General features: G+C 41.2%; 1 protein-coding gene across 2 annotated transcripts in view; it reads right to left on the minus strand.

Moving 5' to 3' along the window:
* Window positions 1-19,022, minus strand: part of KDM3B (lysine demethylase 3B) — a 65,817-nt gene that overhangs the window by 12,297 nt on the left and 34,498 nt on the right. For both annotated transcript variants that reach the window (XM_025852147.2, XM_025852146.2), the window contains 7 exons: window positions 18,139-18,340; window positions 14,045-14,259; window positions 13,211-13,363; window positions 4,707-4,814; window positions 2,925-3,052; window positions 1,526-1,802; window positions 518-774 (listed from right to left, as the gene is read on the minus strand). In XM_025852147.2, the coding sequence (XP_025707932.1) occupies window positions 518-774; window positions 1,526-1,802; window positions 2,925-3,052; window positions 4,707-4,814; window positions 13,211-13,363; window positions 14,045-14,259; window positions 18,139-18,340 (1,340 nt within the window). The remainder of the gene's footprint in view (window positions 1-517; window positions 775-1,525; window positions 1,803-2,924; window positions 3,053-4,706; window positions 4,815-13,210; window positions 13,364-14,044; window positions 14,260-18,138; window positions 18,341-19,022) is intronic.

Genomic DNA, 19,022 nt, shown 5'->3' on the forward strand with positions numbered 1-19,022 from the left:
ATCCATTTTAAAGATCAAACTGAGGATGTGCTGGCAGATTAGACATGACATGTGAGAGACGACTCCAAGATTTCTGGCCAAGCAATGGGAAAAATGCAGATGTCCACGACCAAGAGAGGAAACTAAAGGAGAAGCAGGCTTATGGGCAGAAGATGAGGCAGGAATGTGGTCTTACATGTGTTAGGTTTGAGGTGTCTATTAGATATCCAAGAGAAGGGGGCATGGATGTACCGCCTGGGTTAAAAAAAAAATTAATGCCCATTATTGTCAAGAAAATAGTGATTTCTGCTGACTGAAAATTACAATGTCTCAATTTCTACTGACTTCTTAACACAGCACAAAAAGTTCACGATTTAAAAGGATCCCAAACATTCCCCAAACTCAATGTAAAGAAAGATCTTGTCAGCTGGACAGACAACATAGAGAATACAAGTCACCCATATACACTCTAACCCAGTTACCAGATCTCTGATGGCTCTTCACTGGAAAAGGCTAGAGTTGTAGAAAGGACACTTACTGCTGAGGATGTAGAGAAGACCGGGGGGAAGGGTATGCCTGTGTCCAAGGGGGTCTGAGGAAGCTTTCCGGGCCCGGAGTGAAGGAGGTCTCGAAGGCTAGAGCCTTCGGTTTTGTTGTTGGAGGCAGTGGGACCCAGTAACAGACTGTTAAAAAGCTTTGGAGTCAACGGAGAGACCTTTGCAGTGGAGTTGAACGAGTCCAGCCCAAAGGGTGAATGAGACTCTTTACTGAGCACCGACCTCAGGGACCCTGCTTCTGTAAGGACATAACCGGGAATAGCATTAGGCATGATAAGGAACATCCAGCAGGCAAGTGACTCCTAAATATTAGCCAAGTGGGAAGAAGGAGAGACTTTCCCCTCCCTGCCCCCCAAGCTACATACGGTTTGTCTGGGTCAAGCCTGACCAGGTAGGACTATAGTAGGATCATGGCCAAGAAGAAGCTCTCCTACTTCTTCCTTCCTTTCCCTGATCTGGATTTCAAACTCCCTCTTGTTCCCATCCATCTTTCATCTCCCTCATTTGCTAAGACAGTGTTCCTGCAATGGGGTCTCCAGAACACTTGTACTGGAATCACCTAGAGTGATCACTAGAAATGGAGAATCTTGTTCGTACTCTAAGAGACTGTTATTTAATAGTTCTGGTGGGGCACAGGAATCTGCATTTGTAACAATCCCCCAGGTGATTCTCTGTGCCTACTACTCTCAGTCGGTTAAGTGTCTACTTAAAAATCAACCCTGGCTGCATAATAGAACCACTTGGAAGCTTATTAAAAATCTACTGATTCTGATTAAAGAGGTCTGGGGTAGAGCCCAGGCATGTGCCTTTTAAAAAAAGCTCCACTTCTAGAAAGAAAATGAAAAGAGATTTCCTCATTTCATGTGATTAGCAAGAGAAAGCAAGCAGCATGTTTCATAAATGTGGATGGTAATGTGTGAGTGTGAAGAATCTCAGAATAACTCGAGTGTTCCACCCACAGACAGGGCAGAGGCTTGTGTTTACCTCACCTTTTGTTTCCTCTTTAGCCTTCTGAGTCGCCAAGTCTGCCAACCAGTGCAGGGCCGAAGAGGGGGGAGCGGTGTCAGGGCAAGGCGGCCTGATGGCTTTTAGCTCACTATTGCTATTTGAAGCTGAACTCTCTGCTTTCAGAGCCTCATCAGATCTGACGTCAGTGCTGTCGGCTCTCGGAACATGGTCGGTCTCTGATGTTACTGCTGCAGGTCCTCCTCCGCCTGAGAAGGTGCTTTCACTTCCAGAAGAGGCACTAGGGTTTATGCTAGGAAGCTAAAGCACAGAAGGCCAACACAGTTAGAGTGCTATCCTTGCATAGGAAAAAAAAACACATAGTAAGGGCTGCTGACACTGAAAAAGTCTAGGAAAACAACATGAAGTTGTCCCATAAACTGCTATTTCATTCATTCATTCATTCACCATATATTTAAGGAGTCCTACAATGTGACAGAAACTATGCTTGGTTCTGTGGAAAGAATAATGAACGTAACAATAAATAATACAATGTATTTTAAAATGTTATTAAACTATATTTATGTAGCATGCCTGAGGCTTAATTTCTGCAATGGCAAACAGGTGATTAGAATGTGACCTCATAAAGCTGTTCTGAGGATTAAATGAGATAGTATATGCCAAGAGCTCAGTATAGTGTTTGGCACACATAAATTCTCCATAAATGTCTATTGTTCTATTATTGAATTTTCCAGATGATTTGCTCTAATATGTCGAGTCTACTGAAAATATACCTTGAGATTCATCAGCCTTAATTCCCGTGCCTCCTACTGACCATGTGTTAGTTGTGTTCTTGGAAAGCCCTCCAAATATAAGCAGGTAGGGGTATGTGCGTGTGCGTGTGCATGTGTGTTTTTAAAACAGCCTCTTGTTCAAAACAGTTACCATCGAACCAGAATGACCTCCACCTCTGACAGAGCAATGAGCAAACCACTGCCTCTCTGGAGGCCTGGCATTTTTTTCAGGGTAGAATGATCCCAGCTCAGCAGGCCAATCTTCGTATTTCTGTCCTCAGTACCTAACATGACAAGGACAGGGACCATGCACACAGATAGGCCTGCCTTCCTAGTAACATTTCCCATACTTCTCAGCTATACAAGGACGCTGAAGTATAAATCTTGACAAGATGCAGAGAATTTCTTTGTGCTATTTATCAACCCAGCCTGAACTGGTTTTAAAGATGAATGAAGAGAAACTCATACCAGGCAGAGGGAATTCAAGTCCCTTGAGTAACTTTTTTGGGGCTCCCTCTAGAAACACTTCTCCATCCCCTAATTCCTCAGGTATCCTACAGTAACCTAGGACAACACAGGTGAAAATGGGGCATTTCCTGGTACTAAGAAGCAAAATTTCTCTCACTTATACCCACACATACCACTTTACCTGTGACATCCCATTGGTGACAGCAGGTCTCAATACAGATTTGTTCTGCCGACTAATACAAGGGCAGTTTGCTTTTATTCCCCACTTGCCCCGGGCAGCATGTACCATGTCTCCAATATTGTAAAGAGCTGGAAGAAAGACAGCAACAACAAAAGCCTCAGAATGTTTCATGTGCCAGGCATTGTGCTAAGGATCTCATTTACATTATCTTCCTCAACCCTTACCACATTTCAATGAGATAGTAGCTTTTACCCTCAAATTTTTTTGAAAAATATTTTATTATTATTTTTTAATTAAAAAAATTTTTTTAAATCACTTTATTTATTTGACAGAGAGGGAGAACGCACAAGCAGGGGGAGTGGGAGAAGCAGGCTCCCTGCTGAGCAGAGGCTTGATCCCAGGACCCTGGGATCATGACCTGAGCCAAAGGTAGACACTTAACCGACTGAGCCACCTGGGCGCTCCTAAATTTATTTTTTAAGTAGGCTCCACATCCAGACCTCAAGACCCTGAGATTAAGAGTCACATGTTTTACTGACTGAATCAGCCAGGCACCCCTGAAGATTGTATTTTTTAAGTAATCACTACACCTAATATAGGGCTCAAACTCACAACCCCAAGACCAAGAGTCGCACACTGCACCGACTGAGCCAGCCAGGCGCCCCATACTCTCAGTTTTTGATGATGAAACTGATACTCAGAGAAGTTTACGTCATTTGCTCAAGCACACATAGTTGGTAAATGGGAATACTAATAGTTTAACTGAGGTATACCTAGCCTTGAAGTTCTGTGCACTCTTAACCACTAAGCTACACTCCCTCTTCTAGTAAACATTAACAAGGTGACCTGCAGGAGAAACTCTAGGGGTAGATTCCTCAATGTTCGAGAGCATGTAAACATTTTGAATTGTATACTTGAGATCTATATGCTTTAAGTTATACCTAACAAAAAAGAAAAGAAAACGTGGGGAAAAAAACAGTATGTTTTTTTGTATGTAATGTAAACTTAATGTGAACATTTATAATCAGTGCTTAGATCAGTAGGGAGCAGGCATCCTATCAGTGCACTGAGGGAACCCTTTTGCTTGGAAGCACTGGGGTATAAGGATCCAAAGAGTGCTCCTGCCACAGCAGAGGAGAATATAGATAGAAGACTGACCATCTTGAATGTGTATGTGTTATTGGAAGTGTGGAAGCTGGAAACAGACTTTTTGGAGGAACCACTGAACTAAGCTGGGACTGTGACATAAACAGGACCATTCATTGCTACTGTTAAGCTGCCTTCTTCATGGATTCAAGAGGTCTGATTAGCTTCAGCTGGATTTTTACAAACCTAAAATCAAAAGTCTTTCTGGAAACATGTGGGACTTTCTCTATTCTGATCCTGCCAACCACAGGAATGTAAAATGTTACGTAGAAAAGCAACCAACTTCTCTAACCAGAAAGATGAGGCAAAATGTGTGCACTGGCTGCATAAAATCTAACTGATATCTAACAATTCAAACTGTAAGAAAAACCTGGGGAGGCGTAACAAAAATCAGGCCAAGATAAACGATTTCATCAGATTTTATGGTGTGTGAATTATAACTCAATTAAATGAAAAACACTTTTTTCCCCACCAAAATTTTTTATTTTTAATATTTTAAAAAATGTTTATCTAAGTAATCTCTACACCCAATGTAGGGCTTAAACTCACAACCCCGAAATCAAGAGCCACCATTCCTCCGACTGAGCCAGCCAGGAGCCCCCTCTTTCACCAAACTTAAAAAAGAACTCCCTTAACCTGTGCCAGGGATGATCTGTGTGGGCATGAGATTCTCTGGTTCATGAGACTGTCCCTTTGCACACTTCAACCAGGAGAAAACCTCTTCATCACCCATCTCTTCTGTCTCTGAAACAGAAATGAAATGACTTCATTTACTTTATGAGGGTCACAAAATGTATCCTTCTTAGTGAGTCAGAGTTTCAGATCCTAAAAGCCAATTTTCTCATGGGCCAGAGAAGATAACATCTAACTTTTAAAAAATCTGGTTCATTGTTTTATTGTTATTTATTGTATATACATACAAAAAATTTAACAATTTAAAGTGTGCACTTCAATGAATTTTGACAAATGTATACAATTGTATAAACACTACCACCATCATGATATAGAACATTTCCATCTCCCTTCTTGACGTTCCCTCAAGTCCTTTGCTTGTGGTCAAAAGCCTTTTCTTAACCTCTGGCCACCACTGATCAACTTTCTAATACTAACGTTTTGCTTCTTCTAGAATTTCATATAACTGGAAGCATACAGTATATAGTCATTTGTGTTGGGTTTCTTTCAGATAGCATGATTTGAGATTTATACATATTGTTCATGTATCAGTAATTCATTCCTTTTTATGGCTGAGTACTATTCCATGGTATGGATATACTTAAAAAAAAAAAAACACAACAAAAACCCCTCATTCACCAGCTGGTGAACAGTTGGATTGTTTCCAATTTTGGGCTATTATGAATAAAGTTGCTATAAACATCCAAGGACAATCTTTCGTGTGGACACGCTTTCATTTCTCTCATAAATATCTAGAAGTGGGATGCTGGGTCAAAGTGATGGTACCAATTTGCATTCCTATCAGCAATTTTAAGAGTTCTAGTTCCTCCACATCCTTGGCAACACTTGGTACAGCCAGTTTCTAAAATTCTAGCCTTCCAAGTGGATATTAGGGATTTTTCATTATGGTTTTAATTTTCCATTGATCTTCTTTGATAAAGTATCTGTTCAAATCTTTTGCTCACTTAAAAATTGGGTTGTCTTCTTATTGAGTTACAAGAGGTCTTTACAGTGGATTCAAGTCCTTTAACAAATATGGGAGGCTTGCCTTTTTATTTGAGACTGTTTTTGAAGAGCAAAAACTTTCAGATTTGATAGTATTTTTTCTTTTGCTTTTTGTGTCCTATCTAAAAAATACTTATCCAACCCAAGGACACAAAGATCTTCTCTTTTTTCCTTTTAGAGGTTTTTAGAGTTTTAGCTTTTATGTTTAGGCCTATGATTTACTTAAGAGTTAACTTTTAATATATGGCGTGAGTAAAAATTAGGTTTGAGTAAGAATACACAATTATTCCAGTACCATTTGTTGAAAGATCTTTTCCCCACTGAATTATTGTGGCACCTCTGTCAACTAATCAGTTGCTTATATACGTGTGTATTATCTCTGTTCTACTGTATTACCACAGTGCCTTGATTCCTGTAGCTTTATAATAACTCTTAAAATGAAGTAGTTCAAATCTTCCAACTGCCTTCTTTTTCAAAATTGTTTTGATTATTCTAGTCCTTTGAATTTCATATAAATTTTAGAACCAGCTTGTCAATTTCTACAAAAAGGTCTACTGGGATTTTGATTTGAATTACATGTAATAGATTAATTTGGAAGAAGTAACATCTTAGTACACAGTCTTCTTTCCATGAATATGGCACATCTCTGCATTTATTTAGTCTTTTTTCATTTTTCTCAGCAATATGTTGCAGTTCTCAGTGTATGCGTTTTTTGCATTTTGACTAAATTTATCCCCACACAATTCATGTTTTTTTGATGCTACCATAAATGATACTGATTTAAAAATTCAAATTACTCATTGACACCATATAGAAATAGAACTGATTTTGTTGTGTTGAGTTTGTCCTGCAATCTTGCTAAACTCATATTTTAGTTCTTGTAGCTTTTTTGTAGATTTCTTGAGATTTTCTTTTTTTTCTTTGAAGTCCCCCCCACCCAATAATCTCTACATCTGGGGTGCCTGGCTGGCTCAGTCGGTAGAACACATGACTCTTGAAGTTGACTCAGGTTGTGAGTGTAAGCCCCACAGCGGGTGTAGAGATTACCTAAAAATAAAGTATTAAAAAAAAAAAAAAGACTACAAAGTTAAAAAAAAGAACAAATCTCTACACCCAACACGGGGCATGAACCCATGACCCCGAGATCAAGAGTAACACCCTCTTCTGACTCGGCCAGCCAAGGCACTCTACTTGGTATTCTCTATATAGATGATCACGTCACCAGGAAATTAAAAAACATTTTACTTCATTCCAGTCTATAGGCCTTTTGTTGGGGGGAGGGGTATGCTTTTATTTCATCATGTGGACTAGTAACGCCAGCTCTGTGCTGAATAGAAGTTATGAAAAGCAGATACCTTGCTTCGCTCCTGATCTCAGGGAGAAAAATTCAGTCTTTTGCATTCTGTAAGATGTTCCCACCTATATCTACCTAGGTTCAGTGTTTTTCAACCTTTATTTCTTTATCACTCCCTCAAAGACCTTTTTAGACTTTTTTTTTTGTAATTGCGCTACCCACCCCAAGAAAACTGAATACAAGATACACTGTGTATGTTTATCTGTCCCATTTTTTGCTACATTTTCCTCTGTCTTCTGAATTAACTGCTTTTATGATTTGATTTTGTCTCTACTTCTGGCTTATTTAGCTATATATACCTTAGTTATTGTTTGCTCTAGGGTTTGAAGTATCTGTAACTTAGCGGTCTATCTTCAAATATCATACCACTCTTCACACACAGTGTGAGACCCTTATGAAACTATTCCTCCATTTCCCTCCCTTTCTTTTGGCTGTTAACTACGTATTTTAATTTTACATATATAATCAACCATTACATTGCTACTTTTCCTTTAAACAGCTATCTTTTAAAAAGATTAAAAATAAGAAAGTCTTTTATATGTACTCACATATTTATCACATAGGAAGTTTTTCATTCCTTCGTATAAATCCGAATTCCCTTACTGTATCAATTGTTTTCCCTGAATAAAACTACCTTTGAGTGTGAATCTGCTGGCGATGATCTCTATCAGCTTTTCTTGGACCGAAAAACTATTTCACTCTCATTTTTGAACGATATTTTCAGTAGGTATGAATTTCAGGTTAAAAGGTTTGTTTTTAGCACTTGCAGATGTTCCACTGTCTTCGGGTGAACAGGGTTTCCGACAAGTTGGCTGTCATTCTTACCTTTGTTACTTTGTATATAATGTGTTGTGGGTTTTTTTCCCTCCTGTGATTTTCAGATTTTCTCTTTATCACTGCTTTTCAGTAAGGTGGGTTATGATGTGCTTTGGGTGGTTTTCTTAATGCTTCTTCTGTTTGAGGATTGTTGGATTTGTGGTTTTATAGCTCTTTCATCAAATTTGGAAAATTTATGGCTCTATTTGTTAAGATATTTTTTGCATCTGCCCTCCCACTGTTTCTCTTTCTGGAACTCCCAACAATTGTATGTTTGGTAGACTGCCTGATATTTCCTATACTTCAACAAGGCACTCTTCAATTTATAAAAGTTTAAGTCTTTCTTCTGTGCTCAGTGTTGGTTTTCTACTGTTATGCCTAACTTCGTAGCTTCTTCTGCAGTGTCTCATTTGCTATTATCCCACCTAGTACAATTTTTTTTGAGATATTTTTCATCCCTTTATGATTCACTTGGGTCTCTTATGTATTTCGTTTCTCTACTCATCATGTTCATGTCTCCCTTTATGTCTTTCAATATATTTATATCATTTATAATAGCAGCTTGAAGGTTCTTTTACAGTAATTCTATCATCACTGTCATTTCTGGATTTGTTTCTATTGATGGTTTCTTTTCCCCAGATTATTGGTCATACTGTCCTGCTTTTTTACATATCTGATTATGCTTTTATTTAAAAATTTTTTATTACTGGGGCGCCTGGGTGGCTCAGTTGGTTAAGCGACTGCCTTCAGCTCAGGTCATGATCCTGGAGTCCCAGGATCGAGTCCCGCATCGGGCTCCCTGCTCAGCGGGGAGTCTGCTTCTCCCTCTGACCCTCCACCCCTCATGTCTCTCTCTCTCTCTCTCATTCTCTCTCTCAAATAAATAAATAAAAATCTTAAAAAAATAAAATAAAAATTTTTTATTACTGAAATATAGTTGACATATAGTTGATATACCAAAGCAGTTTCAGGTTTATATCATAGTGATTTGACGGTTCTATACATTACTTAATGCTCACCATGATAAATGTAGTTGCCATCTGTCACCATACAGTGTTATTACAACATTAATTACTATATTGCCTGTGCCATACTTTTCATCCCTGTGCCTTATTTATTTTATCACTGGAACTCTGTACCTCTTAACCCCTCTCACCTATTTTGCTCACCTCCCACTGCTTCCCCTCAGGCAATCACTAGTCTGTTCTCTGCATTTATTTATGAGTTTACTTATTTGTTCATATTAGTTTTTATTATTTTTTTGATTATTTTTTAGAGAGAGCAAGAGCGTGCGAGGGGGTGGGGGGAGGGGCAAAGAGAGAGGGAGAGAGAATCTTTTTTTTTTCTTAAAGATTTTATTTATTTGACAGAGAGAGACATGGTGAGAGAGGGAACACAAGCAGGGGGAGTGGGAGAGGGAAAAGGAGGCTTCCCGCAGAGCGGGGAGCCTGATGCAGGGCTCGACCCCAGAACTGTTGGGATCATGGCCTGAGCCTAAGGCAGATGCTTAATGACTGAGCCACCCAGGCGCCTGAGAGGGAGAGAGAATCTTAAGCAGGCTCCAAGCCCAGCGTAGAGCCTGACGTGGGGCACAATCTCATGATCCTGATATATGACCTGAGCTGGAATCAAGAGTTGGACGCTCAACTGACTGAACCACCCAGGCACCCTTTTATTATTTTTTAATTAAAAAAATTTTTTTCTTGGGGCGCCTGGGTGGCTCAGTTGTTAGGCCTCTGCCTTCAGCTCAGGTCGTGGTCTCAGGGTCCTGGGGTCGGGCCCTGCATCAGGCTCCCTGCTCAGTGGGAGGCCTGCTTCTCCCTCTCTCACTCCCCCTGCTTGTGTTCCCTCTCTCACTGTGTCTCTGTCAAATAAATAAATAAAATCTTAAAAAAAATTTTTTTTTTCTTAGTCTCTGCGCCCAATGTGGGGCTTGAACTCAGGTCCCCAAGATCAAGACTCGCATGGTCTACTGATTGAGCCAGCCAGGTGCCCCTGTTTTGTTTTTTAGATTCCACACATAAGTGAAAAATAGGGTATCTGTCTTTCTCTTATTTCACTTAGTGCAATACCCTGTAAGTCCACCCATGTTGTTGCAAGTGGCAAGATGTCCTTCTTTTTTATGACAGAGTAGTATTTCATTGTGGGTATGTAGGTGTATATGTGTATACACCCCCACCCCATCTTCTTTATCCATTCATCTACTGATGGACACTTGGGTTGCTTTCGTATCTTGCCTATTGTAAATAGCAATGCAGTAAACACTGGGGTGCATCTTTTTGAGTTAGTGTTTCCATTTTCTTTGGGTAAATACCCAGTAGTGGAATTGTTAGATCACATTTACATGTTTAATTTTTTTGAGAGATCTCCATACTGTTTTCCATAGTGACTACACCAATTTACATTCCCATCAAGTGCATGGAGGGTTCCTTTTTCTCCATCCTCCCCAACACTTGTTATTTCTTGTCTTTTTGATACTAGCCATTGTGACATGTAGGATCTCACTGTGGCTTTGGTCTGCGTTTACCTGATGAGAATAATGTGGAACATGTCTTCATGTGTCTGTTGGCCAGCCGTATGCCTTCTTTGAAAAAATGTCTATGCAGGTCCTCTGCCCATTTTTTAACCAGACAGGGTTTTTTTTTTTGAGTTAAGTTTTCTATACAGTTTGGATATTAACCCTTTATTGGATATATCACTTGCAAATATCTTCTTCCATTCAGAAGGCTGCCTTTTCATTTTGTTGATGGAAGTTTCCTTTGCTGTGGAAAAGCTTTTTATTTTGGTATAGTCCCAATAGTTTATTTTTCTTTTGTTTCCCTTGCCTGATAAGACATATCCAGAAAATTTTGCTAAGGCCAATACCCAAGAGATTACTGCCTGTGTTTTCTTACAGGTGTTTTATGGTTTTGGGTCTCACATTTATTAATACATTTTGGGTTTATTTTTGTGTATGGTGTAAGAGAGTGGTCTGGTTTCACTCCTTTGCAAGTAGCTGTCCAGTTTTCCCGGCACCATTTACCAAAGAGACTCATACCTGATTATTCTTTCTTTCTTTTTTTTTTTTTAAGTCAACTCTATCCGCAGTGTGGGGCTCCAACTCACGACCCTGAGATCAAGAGTTGCATGATCTACTGACTGAGCCAGCCAGGTGCCCCCTGATTATTCACGACTGAATGCAGAGTTTTTTTGACTTTAATGCTTCAGAGTACTGGATTTTGTTGTAATCCTTTAAAGAGTGTTTGGTTTTAGTCTGGTGCATAGCTGAGTAGCCTGCAGATCAGTTTGATCCTTCCAAGGCTTGCTTTACACTATGTTATCTCCAGAGCAGCCTTTATTCTGGGACTATATTAGTCCCACTGTCAAAGTATGACTTTTCTGGACTCTGCCCAGTGTCTTTCCACTCTGGCTGGTAGCAATACAAATGGTAAGTTGTGGAAATTATTAAGTCAATTGCTTTCTGAAGGTTCCTTTTTGGGCCTCACAGAGTTTTACCTCGTATATGTGCAGATCACTATATAGCCAAAAACTGAGGTGACCTCTCTGCAGACCTCTGGTGTTCTCTCTGTGAAGCTCTAACGTCTTCAGCACACTGCCTTACTCCTCTTAGACTCTGATCTCTGTCTCAGCTCAGTGAGACTGCCAGACGGTTTGGTTTAGTTGCTCTTCCCTCTATTGCAGCCTGCAAACTGCCTGCAGGCAGTAAACTGGTGAAATTGTAGGATTTGCCTTGGTTCTTCCCTGCTCTTAGAGATCACAGGCTCATGCTGCCTGCTGTCCAATGTCTAAAACCGTGGTTTCATATATTTAGTCTGGTTTTCTTGTTTAAGGCAGGAGGGCAATTCCTGTGGAAGTTAATCTTTCATGGGCAGAAGTGGAAGATCGAAAAGCTACATAACACACGCTATGTAGTGGATGTCAGGCCCTGTGATAACTACTCTAAATACAATATCTCATTTAATCCTCACAATACAGTGCGAGAAGTACTCATATTACCTTTATTTTATAGATAAGGAAACTGAGGCTCTGAGGGATTAAGAAATTAGCCCAAGATACCACAGTTGGTGTAATAAGATGTGAAAGTAGGTTTCAAATTCCAGTAGCATAAGCTCTAAACCACTGTGTTCCAATGGTTGCACAGTATCTCTGAAGAGGGAAGAATAAGGAGGTTAAGGGGCAAGAAGGTTTTCAGATAAGTAGTAAGATAAAGCAAGGACAAAAGGAAGCAAAGATTTGACTAGTCATTTTTCCAAAGATAAACCAATTAAGAGAGCCAATAAGCACATGAAAAGATGCCCAACACCATTAGTCATCAGGGAAATGCAAATCAAAATCACATAATGAGATAGGGAGTCCTTCCTAGCCAATATTGATGGCTGTAACCAAAAAGGCAGACAGTACTAAGCATTGGCAAAGGGTAAAAACTGGAACCCTTGTGCGGTGCTGGTGGGATTATAAAATGATGTAGCTACTTTGGAATACAATTCGACAGTTCCTGAAAGGGTTAAACATAGAACTGCCATATAGCCCATCAATTCCACTCTAAGCATATACTCAAAAGAATTGAAAACCTATGCTCACACGAAAAACCTGTACACAAATGTTCATAGTGGTACTTTTCATAACAGCTCAAAATGGAAACAACCTACATGTCCATCGATTACTGAATGGATGAACAAAATGTAGTATATCCATACAATGGAATATTATTTGGCAATACAAAAGAATGAGTTAATGATACATGCTATAACGTGGATGAAGCTTTAAAATAGTATGCTGAAGTGCAAGAGGTCAGTCAAAGAAGGCCAGATATTGTATGATTCCATTTACAGGACATGTACAGAACAGGTAAATCTACAGAGAGGAAACAGTAAGTAGATTAATGGTTACCAAGGGCTGAGCAGAGGGAGAAATACAGAGTTACTGCTAATGCGTACATTATCTCTTTTTGGAGCGACCACAGTGAAATCTGATAGTGAAAATGGTTGCACAACCTTGAGAATATACTAAAACCTTTTGAATTGTACATTTTAAAAGGGTGAATTATATCTCAATAAAAATGTTATTAAAAAAAAAAGAAAAACACAACAAGGGAAGGTGAAGAATAACCCTTCTTGGCTTCTTTTAGCCTACCCAGTTAGGTGGAATATTGGCAACTGTTAAGGCCTCACGATGCAACAAAAATGAGGGAAGTTAAGCAGCTCAAGAGGGGGCACAAACCCATTCTGGCTTCAAGTCCCATACCTCCAATGACAGGTTACCTTTAGAACTGAACAGGACAATATTTGCTCACCACTGCGCGGCCGGCTTTTTCTGAGCCTGTAACAGTCAAGGCAGACCCCAAATCCACATTTGCGACAAACCCAGTGGATGTTGAAGAGAGTTGTTTCACATACGTCACACATCTCCCGTACACCACGCACTGCTCGCTTCCATGCCACTTTCTCTGGTGGAAAAGAGGAAGAGGAATATTGTTGACACTGATCATCGTGAGTAACAGCAAAAGACCCCAAGTCCACTGACTGCTACGTGTAGTGTTTTGTCCAGCAATAAACTCAAGGATGTAAGAAGTTAGTGTTTCTATAAATGTTAAGAGAAAGAAAATGGATGGAATTGCTAATATTTCCGAACAAGTGTCAATGAAAATAAATGCCACATGTTGCTACTTAAGATACTGTAAAAATTTCAATTTGGGGGAGTTTGAAGTAAGAGGATTCTTCACTTGAAATGTAGGGAGTAATTTCATAGTAGAATATTCCTTGGGTACTTTATCCCACAGACACGAAATATCATAAATGTCTGAATAATGGTGGGTTCTAGGTGCGAAACACGGTACCCAGTGGCACTTCATCTATTCACAAACCATATAATATCACTAATATAAACTGGTTCAAAGGAAACTGAAAATATTCAGTGACCCAAACCCAGACAGGGATCGAGGAAGGAATAAAGTCTGCTGGATACAGTTAGGGCCTCAGCTACTTAGTTTGCTATAAAGAAAAGTCTTATCAGTCTAATTCATCCAGAGAAAAGGCCATCTGCCACTCCCACCACTTCTCCTTTAAGCAACAGAAAATGAAAGTTCTCAAGCAGGAGTGCCTGGAAAACAAGTAAGAGGGTGTCTTACGGTGTGGCTCCACCATCATCATGGCCTCCTTCTCGGACATCACGAGCTGGCAGAACTGGTCCCCAACGTTGGCCAGGATGTATTTTGAGGTTTCTAGGTCTATCCCTTCTGCTAGGGAGGAAGAGGGAATCCACAGGTTCATGGCATCAGGGTCACTTTGCTGGGGACTCAGAAACCCCTCTACACGGAGTACCCCCTTCCGAGTGAAGATCAACCTGAGATAGGAAGGTAGACAGTCAAATACATGGTAAAACGCAGCAGCCATGCAAACTAATACACACTGAAAACCCTAGGAGCTAGAAACATTAAAGGGACTTAAAAGCAATCAGTGTGCATTAAGAATTTTCACCCTGGAGGGCACCTGGCTGGCTCAGTTGGAAGGGCATCCAACTCTTGATCTTGGGGTTATAAATTCAATCCCCAGACTGGGTGCAGACATACTTAAAAACAGAAAAACCCCAAAACATTTCCACCCTATTTGACCAACACAGTATGTATTCTCTGCACTAGCAGAAAGGCTTGTGAACAATTAGTATGTCTGCGTTCTTTAAAAAGCTGTCCTCAGGGGACGCCTGGGTGGCTCAGTCAGTTAAGTGTCTGCCTTTAGCTCAGGTCATGATCCTAGGGTCCTGAGATCGAGCCCCGCATCGGGCTCCTTGCTCAGCAGGGAGCCTGCTTCTCCCTCTGCCTGCCACTCCCCCTGCTTGTGCTCTAACTCTGACAAATAAATAAATAAAATCTATTAAAAAAAAAAAAAAAGCTGTCCTCAGAAATGCCTTTCTGTTTGTCCATCCTCCTGTTCCACATGTGCACCCACACCACTGAACGTGACCAGAGGAAACCAGCCACGCTCAGTGTCATACTTGAAATTCATATCTACCTGTGTGAGGTGAGCCCTTCATGTTGCCTCCCAGTCACAAGTTTCCTGGTGCACACTCATGCTCCTAGATGCCTGTTTCAGAACTTCATCTCTTTTCTAACCTCTAGTATAATTCTCCCCATGAGGACCTTGCTATGTATTCCACTGAGAAAATACGAAGAGAAAAGATGCCCCACAAGTTCCCTCCACCATACTACCAGGCCTTCCTGCAACTGGCCCCATGTTCCATCTGACCTGCTGCTGCTAGGAATGAACTAGCTCCCAGCCAAGACCTCTCTCTCCACCTATGCTCTACATCCTACCCTCTTGCATAGGCATCACACCACATATTCTCTTTTCTACATCATCTGTTTTCCCCCCTACTGAATCATTCTTGTATTTAAACTTGCTAGCTCAAAAATCCTCTAAAACATTTCTATCTCAAAAATCCTCTCAATCCCACACCCTCCATTTATTTGTTTGTAAGAGCAGCATTTCTTGAGAGTTGTCTATACTGACTGTCACCACTTCCTCTTCCCTTTTATTTTCTCTTCATTCACTCCTACCAGGCTTTCCCTCACCAACATACCAAAACTGTTTTTGACAAGCTCATTCCCCCCATTAAACCCAGTGGTCACTTTCAGTCCTCATCTGACCTGACCGAATCCCCAGTATTTGCCGCAGTTCATTATTCCTTCCTGGAAGTACTTTCTTCACTTGCCTTCCAGGACACCTTACTGGCTTTTTTTTTCTCAACCTCCTTTACTAGCTCCTTCTCACCTTTCCAGTCTCTCAATGTTGGAGAACACCAGGATTGACTGGTCCTAGGAATGCTTCTCTTCTCTATCTACACCCAGACTCCTTCCATGATCTCAAGTAGACACACAGCTTTTTTTTTTTTTTTTAAGATTTTATTTATTTATTTGAGAGAGAGAGAACACAAGCAGGGGGAGTGGGAGAGGGAGAAGCAGGCTCCCCACCAAGCAGGGAGCTGGACATGGGGCTCAATCCCAGTATTCTAGGATCATGACCTGAGCTGAAGACAGACACTTAACCGACTGAGCCACCTAGGCGCCCCAACACACAGCTTTAAATACTTGGTGACATTCAAATTTTTAACCTCCTGCCTGGACTCTCCCCCCTCAACTCCAGAGCTGAGTTTCCAGCTGCTCTTTCAACATCTCCATCTAGAAATCTAATAGGCATCTCAAATTTAACAAGCCCAAATTAAAAGTTCCCATTTTCGTCCCCAAACCTGCTTTTCCCTGAGAAATCTTATCAGTAATAGGTCAAAGCTGTAGAATCATCTTTGACTCCATTCCTTCTTTCATACTCCTCATTTAACCCATCAGAAAATCATGAGTACTCCCTTCAAAATACATCCCCCTTTTTTTTTTTTTTTAAAGATTTTTACTTATTTGACAGAGAGAGAGCACGAGCACAAGCAGGGGGAGCGGCAGGCAGAGGGAGAGGAAGAATCAGGCTCCCTGATAAGCACGGAGCCAAACGTGAGGCTTGGTCTCAGGATCCTGGGATCACGACCTGAGCCGAAGGCAGACACTTAACAGACTGCGCCACCCAGGGACCCACTCAAAATATATCCTTAATCCAAACAGACTCATCACTTCCATCACTAGGCCACCATCATTTCTCACCTGGATAATTCCAACAGGCTCCTTATTTCTCCGTGTTCCTACCTTTGCCTCAATATAATCTATTCTCAAGAAGGCAATTACAGCAATCCTTTAAAACATTCCTCAGTGTCCCTCATCAGCTCAAAACCTTCAATGACTTCTCTTTCAGCACAAAAGCCAAGGCCCTTAGTGTATTCCTTTAAAATGCGGACCCTTTGTTAACTCTGTGACCTCAACTCCCCCATCTCCACTCTTTTAGCCACACTAGCTCCACAAACACACCAGGAATATTCCAGCCTCGAGACAGTTGCTCTTTGTGCCCTCTACCTGGAATGCTTGTCTCCAGAAAAATGTGTGGAGCACTCCTTCACCCCCTCAGGTCTTTACTCAAATCTCACTTTCTAAAATCATCCTATTTATTTATTTATTTTTTAAGATTTTACTTATTTATTTGACAGAGAGAGACACAGCGAGAGAGGGAACACAAGCAGGGGGAGTGGGAGAGGGAGAAGCAGGCTTCCTGCTGAGCAAGGAGCTCGATGCGGGACTCGATCCCAGGACCCTGGGATCATGACCAGAGCTGAAGGCAGACGCTTAACGACTGAGCCACCCAGGCGCCCCCAAAACCATCCTATTTAAACTGTAGCCTCTCTTAACCTCCCCTTACTTCAGTCCTCTCTCCTGTCTTTATTTTTCTCATAGTTATTATCAGCTAACATGCCATGTATTTAATCTTTTTTCCTTATTTATTGTCTGCCTCCTCAGCAAACCTCTAAGGGCTGGATCTTTATGGTTTTATACTGCTTAACCCTCAGTGCCCACAACAGTGGCTGGCACACAGTAAGTGCTCAGTAAAATTTGCTGAATGAGTGAATCCACACTACATGGATAAACCATTTGGATTTATTTTAAAAATGAATTCCTGGGCGCCTGGGTGGCTCAGATGGTTAAGCGTCTGCCTTCGGCTCAGGTCATGATCCCAGGGTCCTGGGATCGAGTCCCGCATCGGGCTCCCTGCTCCTTGGGAGCCTGCTTCTCCCTCTGCCTCTCTCTGTCTCTCATGAATAAATAAATAAAATCTTTAAAAAAAAAAAAAAAAATGAATTCCTGAAAGATCATTTGGAAGAAATTCTTCTAAGTTTATCAAGCAGAAGGAAAGTGACTAAATACCTGCTGTTTGGTAAAAGCAGGGGACCTTCCCCGGATTTGTCAGTTACCTCTATTTCAAAGACACTTTCCATTATCTCCTAATCTTCCTTCCCCTTCTCTCAGAGACTCAAGTTACTTTAGCACCGAAAAGTGGTCAGGCAGATCCATACTACAACATGGCATCCTTCTGCTTGTACCACTGGTTTCAAATGGAACCCAAGTTAGGAATAACTCAACGAAGCTCAGGGGCCAGCAGCTGAGACTGTTCACCTTCAATTCCCTAGGGACAAAGCCACAAGTCACTTCACAATCCAAACACCTGAGTGGCTCCTATGGCAGAACCTCAGCAAAGACTCAGAGCAAAGGAGTTAAGAAAACAAGGAAAAGGTGTGAGATTCAGAGAAAGAGTGAGAAATGGAAACTGGGAAGGAGACGGAGACGGGTTTGGGTACCTCCGGAAGTGAAAGAAGCGGCAGGCCACAGTAGAATCATCTTGCTCCTGTTCTTTAAACTTCCGATACCGCTCCAGGCGGCACTCCCGACACTTGTGCAGGTGAGGGGCGACATTGATGCAGGACCCATCCTGCAGGAAGGGCTCTCCAGACTGCTTCAGCTTCTTCACCTTGCTCACATCTTTCAGCACTGATTGGCCAACTGTGGCAAGGGAAGGGGGAGAAACGGTTGGTCATGACTGGTATTAATGAGACCCTATAACATGATCCACCTGGGGATGCATTCTTGTCCTGACCTGGCTCATTCCTCCTTGCCATGGCTGGGCTTGTGCCTATCAGGTCCATCCTTGACAGAAAGGGAGGGAGCAAAGAGGCTTCAGCTGGAAGCTAAAGACCATGGAGAGAATTTGTGGGAAGTGTCCCATTACGAGGAAACAACTCTGGCATGGGTGAGGAAAACCCAAGAAGGCAGAAGGTAGCCACTTGCCTCAGGCCTCTGGGAATACAACTGTTCTACTAATCAACAACTCCTGTGCCTCCATGGGATGCCAGTTCCTAAAGACAACAGTTACTTTTACCATTCAACTTTCTCTTAGATACTTGCCCTTACACAATTCTGGACCATAACCACACAGCATAGGAGTTAATGGCTTTTGGAAGAGGTGTTAAAACTTTATATATGTAACAGAGAGAAGCAAATTTGAGGGTTGATTCTTTTTGCTTAAGTAAGTCTATGAAAGGCTGCTATGTGAGAACAGAGTCCAGTACTCAGTAACTCCTCTAAAGTAAATTAAAGAGGATGGGCCAAAGAGAAGTAGAAAGGGATGAGAAAAACACCAGGAAAGAACTCCTGAGCAAAAGGAGTATCAAGGGTTCTTGTCTAT

Source organism: Callorhinus ursinus, unplaced genomic scaffold (assembly GCF_003265705.2).
Source record: "Callorhinus ursinus isolate GAN/ISIS: 27379988/994484 unplaced genomic scaffold, GSC_fseal_2.0 scaffold83, whole genome shotgun sequence".
NCBI lineage: Eukaryota > Metazoa > Chordata > Mammalia > Carnivora > Otariidae > Callorhinus > Callorhinus ursinus.